Here is a 12,580-nt window from a genome sequence, read left to right as displayed (position 1 = left end):
CGAGTGTTTTGCTCTCAGTGAGGGAGGGACGAGTAGTTTTGCAGATGCAGAGCGGAGAGTGCGGGTTGGGATGTCGGGTTTGACCATGTCCTGGATGTAAGCTGGACCCGATCCATTCACAGCATGGTACGTGAGCACCAATGTTTTGAACTGGATGCGGGCGGCCACCGGTAGCCAGTGAAGAGAGCGGAGGAGTGGAGGAGTGTGGGAGAATTTCGGGGGGTTGAAGACCAGTCGAGCTGCTGCATTCTGAATGAGCTGCAGAGGTCGAATGGCGGTGGCAGGGAGACCTGCCAGGAGGGAGTTGCAGTAGTCCAGGCGGGAGATGACAAGAGCCTGAATCAGTACCTGCGCTGCCTTCTGAGTGAGAAGGGGACGTATTCTCCTGATGTTGTAGCGCGTGTTTCTACAGGATCGCGTTGTCGCGGTGATGTTGGGAGTCAGGGAGAGTTGGTTGTCGAGTGTGACGCCGAGGTTCTTAGCGGTCAAAGTGGGCGTTAGCACGGAGTTTCCAAAGTTGACTGTCAGGTCCTGGGTAAGCGAATCTTTTCCGGGAAAGAGAAGTAGTTCAGTCTTGTCGGGGTTGATTTTCAGATGGTGGGCGGACATCCACTGAGAGATGTCAGTTAGACAGGCAGAGATCCGAGCCGCCACCTGGGTGTCCGAGTGAGGGAAGGAGAGAGGGAAGGGTTTTGGACAAAAAGGGAAGAAGAGAGACCGGTCTGTAGTTGTTTTCTTCAGAAGGGTTGAGGGTAGGTTTCTTCAGGAGGGGGTTGACTCTTGCCTCCTTCAGAGAATTGGGAAAGCAGCCAGATAACAGAGCGTTGTTGATGAGACAGGTGAGGAACGGAAGAAGGTCAGGTGCGATAGATTGTAGAAGATGTGATGGAATGGGGTCAAGAGGGCAGGTGGTCGGACGGGCAGAGGTTACTAGGGTAAGAATTTGGTTAGGAGAGAGGGCGGTGAAAGAGGAAAGTGAGGGCGAAAGAGGTGAGGTCGGTGGGACGCGAGAAGTAGGAGGTGGGTTTGAGAAGGAGGAGCGTATGTCCGCTATTTTCTTGGTGAAGCAGTTGACAAAGTCTCCCGGAAGAAGGGTGGAGGGGGGAGGGGGGGTAGGGGGTTTGAGGAGATTGGAGAAGATCGAGAAGAGTTTTTTGGGGTTAGAAAATGAAGATTCAATTTTGGATTGGTAGAAAGAGCTTTTGACAGCCGAGATAGAAGAAGAAAACGAGGAGAGGAGAGTTTGAAATTTAAGCAGGTGGTCAGGTCGTTTATATTTACGCCATCTCCTTTCCGACGCTCGCAATATTGCGAAGAGCCGGTTAGTTATAGAGAGTGGAAGGGAGTAAGAGATGAAGAAGTGATCAGACACATGAAGTGGAGTTACAGAGAGGTTAGTGGTAGAGCAGTTTCTAGTAAAGATGTAGTCAAGGTGATTGCCGGCTTTGTGAGTAGGAGGAGAGGGACTGAGTGACAGAGCGAAGGAAGAAAGTAGGAGTAAGAGGTCAGGTGACTTCTCTGTCTGGATGTTGAAGTCACCCAGGAGGATGAGCGGAGGTCCATTTTTAGGGAAATTGGACAGGAGAATGTCCAGTTCTTCCAAGAAATGACCTAAGGAGCCTGGCGGACGGTAGAGGACAATGATGGTTAATTGTACCGGGTGAGGGATTGTTACAGCATGCAATTCAAAGGACAATGGGGTGGATGGTGGTAGAGGGTAGAGAGAAAAGCTCCATTTGGGTGAAATGAGTAGACCTGTGCCACCACCCCTACCAGTGGGCCTGGGAGTGTGGCTGAAGGAGAAGGCGGAGGAGAGAGCGGCTGGGGTGGATGTGTTCTCAGGTGTGATCCAGGTCTCGGTGAGAGCGAGGAAGTCGAGTGACTGCTGGATAGCGAAGCCGGAGATGAAGTCAGCCTTGCGAGTCGCTGACTGGCAGTTCCAGAGACCTCCTGTGACGAGGTGCTGGACATGTGTGTAGCGGGTGGGATAGGAGAGAGAGGAGAGGTTACGATAGAGAGCAGATCTAGGCCTGTAGTATCTGCGGGAAGAGATGCGAACATGCACGGGTAAAGGGGTCAAACACATTATTAAAAATAGCAGAAGAAGGCGCCGCATTCAGCCGCCCCGAAGACTCCACGAAAGACTCCTTTGTCTTTGTTCTGCTCGTCTTCGTGTACAATAAAAATACACTGATGAAATGTTTTGATTTAAAAAATATATAAATAGAAAGTGATTTATAGAATGAGAAATAACAATGAGCTGAAATGAGCTGTAATTTTATCGAAAGTTTAATACATTTTTCAATGTCTTGATGAAATCGTGTGATTTGTGTGAATCGGGTGTGATCTTCCTCTGATTAACCGATTAATTGATCACTCACCGATCAATCAACGCGATTAAAAACAAATAGACCTAAACCGACTCCTCTCTCTGCAGCATGAAATAAGACTCCAGCTGTGTGATACATCAGTCACCCCTTCTGTGGTTTATGGTGTGTGTTTTGTGTCAAAGACTCGGAGCTGTGCAGCACTGTGCTCTACTGGCAGCGCAGAAGTACACGGCCCCGTCCTCCGGGACACCCGGCTTTGGGATGTGGAGACAAGCGTGACTTTCCCTGTCACCGCTCACGTTGTACGAGTCCTTGAACGGAGCTTCCACGACTGTGGAGGTGAATCGTACGTAGCCAACCAGGAGCATGTCGCTCTCCCCGGCAGACTGTTTGTACCACTGGATCATATCGAAATCCGTGTTCGAGTGGTTACAATCTATCCGGACTTCTTCTCCGGGGTGTTTGATCAGAGCACCGGGACTCTGAGCAACACTGTTCTTTGAGGATTCTGCAAGAAAACAATTAAAAAGCACAGAGTTTATTGAGGAAACTACACGCAATAAGCTGGAAGAATAAAAGGTGGAGACATTTAGGTAGATTTCTTTGATATTACCTGATAAACAGAACCGCAGAGCTGCTAAATGCACGAGGAGTCTGATCATGATCCTGACCTGAGAAACCATAGAGATGACACACTGAACGAAGCAGGCTGGACCTAAAGGAGGAGGAGGAGTCTTTACGCACGCAGCATCCCGCTGTGTCGCTTCGGTGTGGCGGCTGCTCTTCACCGTGAACTCCTTCTCCTGTTGACAAGCACGTCACCGTGAATCCACGTGGCCGATCGTCAGAGCGGGTTTTTGTAGAGGGAAGAGCGACGTGGAGTCACTGTGCCTACTAGCCGCACAGAAGTACGCGCCGCTGGTGGGGTTCAGCACCTGCAGCTCAGATCGCAATGAGCCGTCTCCTGTCACATTAAATTGCGATTTGAATGTGTCCTCAATGGTCGGGTTGTTATACAGAACATATCCGATGAGTTTCAGGCTGGAGTCGCCCACCGGCTGCTGGTACCACAGTATTGTATAGTATGAACTGATGGAATGGGAGCAGCTGATTGTTGCTGGAACAAGAGATGTCCCAAACAGTGAGGGTGGATCCTGGTGGACCTCAGTGCTCAGGGAACGACCTGCATTTAGAGAGAAACGCCGTGAGGACGCAGACGAGGACACAGAGCATTTTGCTTTGAATGAAGAACCCACAGGAGAGGAAGAGGAGCAGCAGAGCGGTCCCATGGGGGCTTCTGATCATGACGTCGTTACCTTCCTCAGTCTCTGCATCGACTGCCGGACTGAGGAGGAGGTGCAGGATCTCCTCAGAGGGGAGGAGGCATGGAGGAGGGTCTGATGATGGAGGAAAGGTTCATCTCTTATTTCATCAACAAGTTGATCAACAAATAAAAGGCCACACATTGATACCACCTATGTGGAATGTGAGGACTTTCTTCTGTTTTCACATTGATTTTCATTTTCTGTTGAAACTAAATTCAAATTAAAGGTGTTGTTTTCTGGAGATCGATGATTAAAGACTTTTTAAAATTGAATTAAATAAATTATAACTACATCGGGTGACTTCCATCCTTTGTGACGGTCTGACCCTTGACCCCCCAGATCAGAGGAGTCTGGCAGTGAGCCCCGTGTGTGTGTGTGTGTGTGTGTTAAAGGCTTGAGCCTCAGGAGGCCGCGTCATGATGGCGTCCGTGTTCAGTCATTCAGTGACTGCAGGAGGTCTGATACAACTGTCAGTGTGGTTTGAGATCTAAACAGCTGCAGGCGGGGGGAGGGGGGGGTCACACGTTCAGTCCTCCCCATCGTACCACGGGGAGCGTTCGTGTTCCTCGAGGTCCCCCTACAGCAGGTGAGAACAGAGCACCGGGGGGGTTTTTGTTCAGCCGTCGAGGGCCCCTGCGTCACTGTGTTCACTCACTGCACAGAAGTACCAGCCTTTGTCTCCCTGCTGCAGCTTCTTCACCGTCAGCGTCCCGCTGGCGGCGTCCGGCTTGGTGGCGGAAAATTTGTCTTTGCTGAAATTTCCAAAATCGTGATCCGCGCTGGCGGAGGACGTGTACACGATCTGCTTCATGGTTTCTCCTGGCAGCTGTCTGTACCAGTACATGTTGAAGAACGTAGCCCCTTTGGTGTGTGTGCAGTTCATTGTTGCATCAACACCCTCGACTTCCCAGAGCTTTGAAGTCTGGACGACGTCGCTGCCGCCTGTCAGACCTGAAGGTGTGACGATGGAGGATGCTGCTAGTAAACATGAGAATCAGTTCAATGTGCATTCAGGTGATTTTATTGTACTTTACCTGCAGTCCACAGCAAGCAGAGGAACCATCTGAGGAGGCCTGGTTTATTGGTGATCGTATCCATGCTGTCTGACAGAAACGGCCTCACGTGGTCGATGTGAGGAGCTGCAGGTAGGAGGGTCTTTGTGTGACGTCATCCTGTCAGCTGCATCAAAGCCTTCAGGATCCAAACTAAGAGGGTGGTGCAAGCGGTATCTGGGGTCCTCCTGCAGCACATCGCAGTGCATTCACTTTATGGAATCAGACCTTTTTCTTTTAACATATTTCATTGGAAGATTACTTTTTTCCTTTAATAAAGTGGCTGTGTGGCGGCCATTTGTCCTTGGGACCAACAAATCATTATGTCAAAGGGCCACTGATCCTCCTCCTTTTTAGTTCATTTTACGCAGCAAAATAGCGGATTTTCCAGGCAGTCTTTTCCTTTTTTTCGCATTTATTTCAAAAGAAACCAACAATCACATACAATAAATAGCTTGTGGCTCCTATGCTGCTCACGCTGTAAATGATTAAAAAATTGACTACAAAAACAGAAAAAATGTAATATTTAGGAATAAATAACTAAATAATAACTGCAAATGAATCGCTCCCACAGCCTGGTATGAAGCAGAAAGAAGAAAACATTTGCATTAGCTATTAGCTGATTGCATCAAACCAGCGCACAACCACAAGAGCAGATGTCTGGGAGCAGTTTATTCCAAGTCCTATTATAAACCCCTGATGAGAAAGGTTTGTGCAGAGTTTTTGTAAAGTTCACAGGGGATTTCTGTCAGCGTGCTTCACGCGCTGCACAGTAGTAAACTGCACTGTGCTCCTGTTTTACACCTCTGACTACAAGCGAGCCATTCTTTGCTGTGTTTCCTCCCAAATCGCCAGAGATATTAAAATTATCCTTATAAGACTCTTCCATTATGGGATCTTTAAAGTACAAATATCCAATGAGTTTCATAGCCGTGTCTCCAGGGGACTGCTGGTACCAGAGCATCTGTCTGTAGTCGGTCCTGTCATGGCTGCAGGAAATCTGCTCTTCGTCCCCAGGTTTCATGATGAGATCTGAGACGGACTGACGGACATCTAGACCCAGACACCCTAAAAACCACAATGGAGGACAAACGTGGTTACGGGATCGTTATGGGGGGAAATCATATTTCCACCTACACGTATTCCCAAATTCTTTACCTGCCAGACAACAGAAGAGGAGAAAGCAGATCATTTTGACTAAAATAAAGACTCTCCAAGCTCCTTTCATGACTTATCACAGTGCGTGAAGAGCCTTTCAGACGTGAGCTGCTATGACGTCACAACACTGAGCTGATACGTCAACTGACAAAGACGGAAGCTGCAAAGAAAACCCTTCTTCATTACCCTCCCATCCCATTTTACATATCATGTTTCAATAGTGCTGCATGTGTTGAACTCAAGAGTATTTCTGAAATTCCAGCGCCACCTACTGCATCCGTCCAGAGATGCTAAAAGCAAAAGCAATGGGTGTTTGGGGGTTGTCTTGGATGACACGCCTCTTCAACATTGCGTGGGACAGTGCCGAAAGAGTGGCAGACCGGGGTGGTGGTACCCCTCTTCAATAAGGGGGACCAGAGAGTGTGTGCCAATTACAGGGGTATCACACTACTCAGCCTCCCGGGTAAAGTCTACTCTAAGGTGCTGGAGGGTTCGGCCGATAGTCGAACCAAGGATTGAAGAGGAACAATGCGGTTTTCGTCCTGGTCGTGGAACAACGGACCAGCTCTTCACTCTTTCCAGGGTCATAGAGGGGGTGCGGGAGTATGCTCATCCAGTCAACATGTGTTTTGTGGACTTGGAGAAGGCGTATGACCGGGTCCCCCAAGAGATACTGTGGGAGGTGCTGCGGGAGTACGGGGTGAGGGGGTCCTTGCTTGGGGCCATCCAATCCTTGTACGCCCAAAGCGAGAGCTGTGTTCGGGTGCTCGGCAGTAAGTCGAAGGCGTTTCCGGTGGGGCTTGGCCTCGGCCAGGGCTGCGCCTTGTCACCAATCTTGTTTGTGGTCTTCATGGACAGGATATCGAGGCGTAGTCGGGGGGAGGAGGGTCTACAGTTCGGGGGGCTGCGGATCTTATTGCTGCTTTTTGCAGATGATGTGGTCCTGATGGCATCTTCCGTCTGTGACCTCCAACTCTCACTGGAGCGTTTCGCAGTCGAGTGTGAAGCAGTCGGGATGAGGATTAGCACCTCTAAATCTGAGGCCATGGTTCTCAGCAGGAAACCGATGGATTGCCTACTCCAGGTAGGGAATGTGTCCTTACCCCAAGTGAAGGAGTTCAAGTACCTCGGGGTCTTGTTCACGAGTGAGGGGAAGATGGAGTGTGAGTTTGGCCGGAGAATTGGAGCAGCGGGGGGCGGTATTGGACTCGCTTTACCGCACCGTTGTGACGAAAAGAGAGCTGAGCCGGAGGTAAAAGCTCTCGATCTACCGGTCAATCCTCGTTCCTACCCTCACCTATGGTCATGAAGGATGGGTCATGACCGAAAGAACTAGGTCACGGGTACAAGCGGCCGAAATGGGTTTCCTCAGGAGAGTGGCTGGCGTCTCCCTTAGAGATAGGGTGAGAAGCTCAGCCATTCGCGAGGAGCTCGGAGTAGAGCCGCTGCTCCTTTGCGTCGAAAGGAGCCAGTTGAGGTGGTTTGGGCATCTGGTGAGGATGCCCCCTGGGCGCCTCCCTAGGGAGGTGTTTCAGGCACGGCCAGCTGGGAGGAGGCCCCCAGGACTAGGTGGAGAGATTATATCTCTGCACTGGCCTGGGAACGCCTTGGGATACCCCAGTCAGAGCTGGTAGATGTGGCCCGGGAAAGGGAAGTTTGGGGTCCCCTGCTGGAGCTGTTGCCCCCGCGACCCGACCCCGGATAAGCGGTTGAAAATGGATGGCTGGATGAAATGTATTGATTTTAAAAGAAAACAACAAAAAGTGATGTATAGAATGAGAAATAACAAAGTGCTTAAATTATTATTTTTTTAAATGAAAGTTTAATAAGTGTTTCAATGCCCGATCGTATTGTGATGAAATCGTGTGATTTGTGTGGATCGCGTGGGCCCTTCCCCCGATTAACCGCAATAAACAATAAATCAACCTAAACCGACTCCTCTCTCTGCAGCATGAAATAAGACTCCAGCTGTGTGATACATCAGTCACCCCTTCTGTGGTTTATGGTGCGTGTTTTGTGTCAAAGACTCGGAGCTGTGCAGCACTGTGCTCTACTGGCAGCGCAGAAGTACACGGCCCCGTCCTCCGGGACACCCGGCTTTGGGATGTGGAGACAAGCGTGACTTCCCCCGTTACCGCTCACGTTGTACGAGTCCTTGAACGGAGCTTCCACGACTGTGGAGGTGAATTGTACGTAGCCAACCAGGAGCATGTCGCTCTCCCCGGCAGACTGTTTGTACCACTGGATCATATCGAAATCCGTGTTCGAGTGGTTACAATCTATCCGGACTTCTTCTCCAGGGTGTTTGATCAGAGCACCGGGACTCTGAGCAACACTGTTCTTTGAGGGTTCTGCAAGAAAACAATTAAAAAAGCACAGAGTTTATTGAGGAAACTACACGCACTAAGCTGGAAGAATAAAAGGTGGACACATTTAGGTAGATTTCTTTGATATTACCTGATAAACAGAACCGCAGAGCTGCTAAATGCACCAGGAGTCTGATCATGATCCTGACCTGAGAAACCATAGAGATGACACACTGAACGGAGCAGGCTGGACCTAAAGGAGGAGGAGGAGTCTTTACGCACGCAGCATCCCGCTGTGTCGCTTCGGTGTGGCGGCTGCTCTTCACCGTGAACTCCTTCTCCTGTTGACAAGCACGTCACCGTGAATCCACGTGGCCGATCGTCAGGGCGGGTTTTTGTAGAGGGAAGAGCGACGTGGAGTCACTGTGCCTACTAGCCGCACAGAAGTACGCGCCGCTGGTGGGGTTCAGCACCTGCAGCTCAGATTGCGATGAGCCGTCTCCTGTCACATTAAATTGCGATTTGAATGTGTCCTCAATGGTCGGGTTGTTATACAGAACATATCCGATGAGTTTCAGGCTGGAGTCGCCCACCGGCTGCTGGTACCACAGTATTGTATCATATGAACTGATGGAATGGGAGCAGCTGATTGTTGCTGGAACAAGAGATGTCCCAAACAGTGAGGGTGGATCCTGGTGGACCTCAGTGCTCAGGGAACGACCTGCATTTAGAGAGAAACGCCGTGAGGACGCAGACGAGGACACAGAGCATTTTGCTTTGAATGAAGAACCCACAGGAGAGGAAGAGCAGCAGCAGAGCGGTCCCATGGGTGCTTCTGATCATGACGTCGTTACCTTCCTCAGTCTCTGCATCGACTGCCGGACTGAGGAGGAGGTGCAGGATCTCCTCAGAGGGGAGGAGGCATGGAGGAGGGTCTGACGATGGAGGAAAAGTTCATCTCTTATTTCATCAACGAGTTGATCAACAGATAAAAGGCCACACATTGATACCACCGATGTGGAATGTGAGGACTTTCTTCTGTTTTCACATTGATTTTCATTTTCTGTTGAAACTAAATTCAAATTAAAGGTGTTTTCTGGAGATCGATGATTAAAGACTTTTTAAAATTGAATTAAAGAAATTATAAGTACATCTGGTGACTTCAATCCTTTGTGACGGTCTGACCCTTGACCCCCCAGATCAGAGGAGTGTTAAAGGCTTGAGCCTCAGGAGGCCGCGTCATGATGGCGTCCGTGTTCAGTCATTCAGTGACTGCAGGAGGTCTGATACAACTGTCAGTGTGGTTTGAGATCTAAACAGCTGCAGCTGCAGGCGGGGGGGGGTCACACGTTCAGTCCTCCCCATCGTACCACGGGGAGCATTCGTGTTCCTCGAGGTCCCCCTACAGCACGTGAGAACAGAGCACCGGGGGGGTTTTTGTTCAGCCGTCGAGGGCCCCTGCGTCACTGTGTTCACTCACTGCACAGAAGTACCAGCCTTTGTCTCCCTGCTGCAGCTTCTTCACCGTCAGCGTCCCGCTGGCGGCGTCCGGCTTGGTGGCGGAAAATTTGTCTTTGCTGAAATTTCCAAAATCGTGATCCGCGCTGGAGGAGGACGTGTACACGATCTGCTTCATGGTTTCTCCTGGCAGCTGTCTGTACCAGTACATCTGGAAGAACCCAGGTCCCTTGGTGTGTGTGCAGTTCATTGTTGCATCGACACCCTCGACTTCCCAGAGCATCGGGTTCTGGACGACGTCGCTGCCGCCTGTCGGACCTGAAGGTGTGACGATGGAGGATGCTGCTAGTAAACATGAGAATCAGTTCAATGTGCATTCAGGTGATTTTATTGTGCTTTACCTGCAGTCCACAGCAAGCAGAGGAACCATCTGAGGAGGCCTGGTTTATTGGTGATCGTATCCATGCTGTCTGACAGAAACGGCCTCACATGGTCGATGTGAGGAGCTGCAGGTAGGAGGGTCTTTGTGTGACGTCATCCTGTCAGCTGCATCAAAGCCTTCAGGATCCAAACTAAGAGGGTGGTGCAAGCGGTATCTGGGGTCCTCCTGCAGCTCCTTTTGGGACCAAAAAATTATTATGTCAAAGGGCCACTGATCCACCTCCTTTTTAGTTCATTTTACGCAGCAAGATAGCGGATTTTCCAGGCAGTCTTTTCCTTTTTTTTCGCATTTATTTCAAAAGAGACAAACAATCACATACAATAAATAGCTTGTTGCTCCTATGCTGCTCACGCTGTAAATGATTCAAAAAATTGACTACAAAAACATTAAAAAAATGTAATATTTAGGAATAAATAACTAAATAATAACTGCAAATGAATCGCTCCCACAGCCTGGTATGAAGCAGAAAGAAGAAAAACATTTGCATTAGCTATTAGCTGATTGCATCAAACCAACGCACAACCACAAGAGCAGATGTCTGGGAGCAGTTTATTCCAAGTCCTATTATAAACCCCTGATGAGAAAGGTTTGTGCAGAGTTTTTGTAAAGTTCACAGGGGATTTCTGTCAGCGTGCTTCACACGCTGCACAGTAGTAAACTGCACTGTGCTCCTGTTTTACACCTCTGACTACAAGCGAGCCATTCTTTGCTGTGTTTCCTCCCAAATCGCCAGAGATATTAAAATTATCCTTATAAGACTCTTCCATTATGGGATCTTTAAAGTACAAATATCCAATGAGTTTCATAGCCGTGTCTCCAGGGGACTGCTGGTACCAGAGCATCTGTCTGTAGTCGGTCCTGTCATGGCTGCAGGAAATCTGCTCTTCGTCCCCAGGTTTCATGATGAGATCTGAGACGGACTGACGGACATCTAGACCCAGACACCCTAAAAACCACAATGGAGGACAAACGTGGTTACGTGATCGTTACCCATATTTCCTCCTACACGTATTCCCAAATTCTTTACCTGCCAGACAACAGAAGAGGAGAAAGCAGATCATTTTGACTAAAATAAAGACTCTCCAAGCTCCTTTCATGACTTATCACAGTGCGTGAAGAGCCTTTCAGACGTGAGCTGCTATGACGTCACAACACTGAGCTGATACGTCAACTGACAAAGACGGAAGCTGCAAAGAAAACCCTTCTTCATTACCCTCCCATCCCATTTTACATATCATGTTTCAATAGTGCTGCATGTGTTGAACTCAAGAGTATTTCTGAAATTCCAGCGCCACCTACTGCATCCGTCCAGAGATGCTAAAAGCAAAAGCAATGGGTGTTTGGGGGTTGTCTTGGATGACACGCCTCTTCAACATTGCGTGGGACAGTGCCGAAAGAGTGGCAGACCGGGGTGGTGGTACCCCTCTTCAATAAGGGGGACCAGAGAGTGTGTGCCAATTACAGGGGTATCACACTACTCAGCCTCCCGGGTAAAGTCTACTCTAAGGTGCTGGAGGGTTCGGCCGATAGTCGAACCAATGATTGAAGAGGAACAATGCGGTTTTCGTCCTGGTCGTGGAACAACGGACCAGCTCTTCACTCTTTCCAGGGTCATAGAGGGGGTGCGGGAGTATGCTCATCCAGTCAACATGTGTTTTGTGGACTTGGAGAAGGCGTATGACCGGGTCCCCCGAGAGATACTGTGGGAGGTGCTGCGGGAGTACGGGGTGAGGGGGTCCTTGCTTGGGGCCATCCAATCCTTGTACGCCCAAAGCGAGAGCTGTGTTCGGGTGCTCGGCAGTAAGTCGAAGGCGTTTCCGGTGGGGCTTGGCCTCGGCCAGGGCTGCGCCTTGTCACCAATCTTGTTTGTGGTCTTCATGGACAGGATATCGAGGCGTAGTCGGGGGGAGGAGGGTCTACAGTTCGGGGGGCTGCGGATCTTATCGCTGCTTTTTGCAGATGATGTGGTCCTGATGGCATCTTCCGTCTGTGACCTCCAACTCTCACTGGAGCGGTTGGCAGTGAAGCGGTTGGGATGAGGATTAGCACCTCTAAATCTGAGGCCATGGTTCTCAGCAGGAAACCGATGGATTGCCTACTCCAGGTAGGGAATGTGTCCTTACCCCAAGTGAAGGAGTTCAAGTACCTCGGGGTCTTGTTCACGAGTGAGGGGAAGATGGAGTGTGAGTTTGGCCGGAGAATTGGAGCAGCGGGGGGCGGTATTGGACTCGCTTTACCGCACCGTTGTGACGAAAAGAGAGCTGAGCCGGAGGTAAAAGCTCTCGATCTACCGGTCAATCCTCGTTCCTACCCTCACCTATGGTCATGAAGGATGGGTCATGACCGAAAGAACTAGGTCACGGGTACAAGCGGCCGAAATGGGTTTCCTCAGGAGAGTGGCTGGCGTCTCCCTTAGAGATAGGGTGAGAAGCTCAGCCATTCGCGAGGAGCTCGGAGTAGAGCCGCTGCTCCTTTGCGTCGAAAGGAGCCAGTTGAGGTGGTTTGGGCA

At 49.9% G+C, this 12,580-nt stretch overlaps 1 long non-coding RNA gene and 1 gene segment (V, D, J or C); both read right to left on the bottom strand.

Annotated features, from left to right (window-relative positions):
- Positions 1–2,538: 2,538 nt before the first annotated feature.
- On the bottom strand, positions 2,539–3,723 carry LOC120833190 (uncharacterized). Its single transcript, XR_013452758.1, has 3 exons — positions 3,587–3,723; positions 2,944–3,513; positions 2,539–2,838 (listed from the first exon to the last, which is right to left on the bottom strand). It is a non-coding gene; the product is annotated as an uncharacterized LOC120833190 (long non-coding RNA).
- A 5,599-nt stretch (positions 3,724–9,322) lies between these two features.
- Positions 9,323–10,138, bottom strand: LOC120833043 (T cell receptor beta variable 18-like). The segment is given in 2 exon segments: positions 9,323–9,947; positions 10,031–10,138. Coding segments are annotated over 2 exon segments (399 nt in total).
- Positions 10,139–12,580: the final 2,442 nt, after the last annotated feature.

This window comes from Gasterosteus aculeatus, chromosome 15 (assembly GCF_964276395.1).
Source record: "Gasterosteus aculeatus chromosome 15, fGasAcu3.hap1.1, whole genome shotgun sequence".
NCBI classification, from domain to species: domain Eukaryota; kingdom Metazoa; phylum Chordata; class Actinopteri; order Perciformes; family Gasterosteidae; genus Gasterosteus; species Gasterosteus aculeatus.
This window is presented reverse-complemented; position numbering and strand designations above follow the sequence as displayed.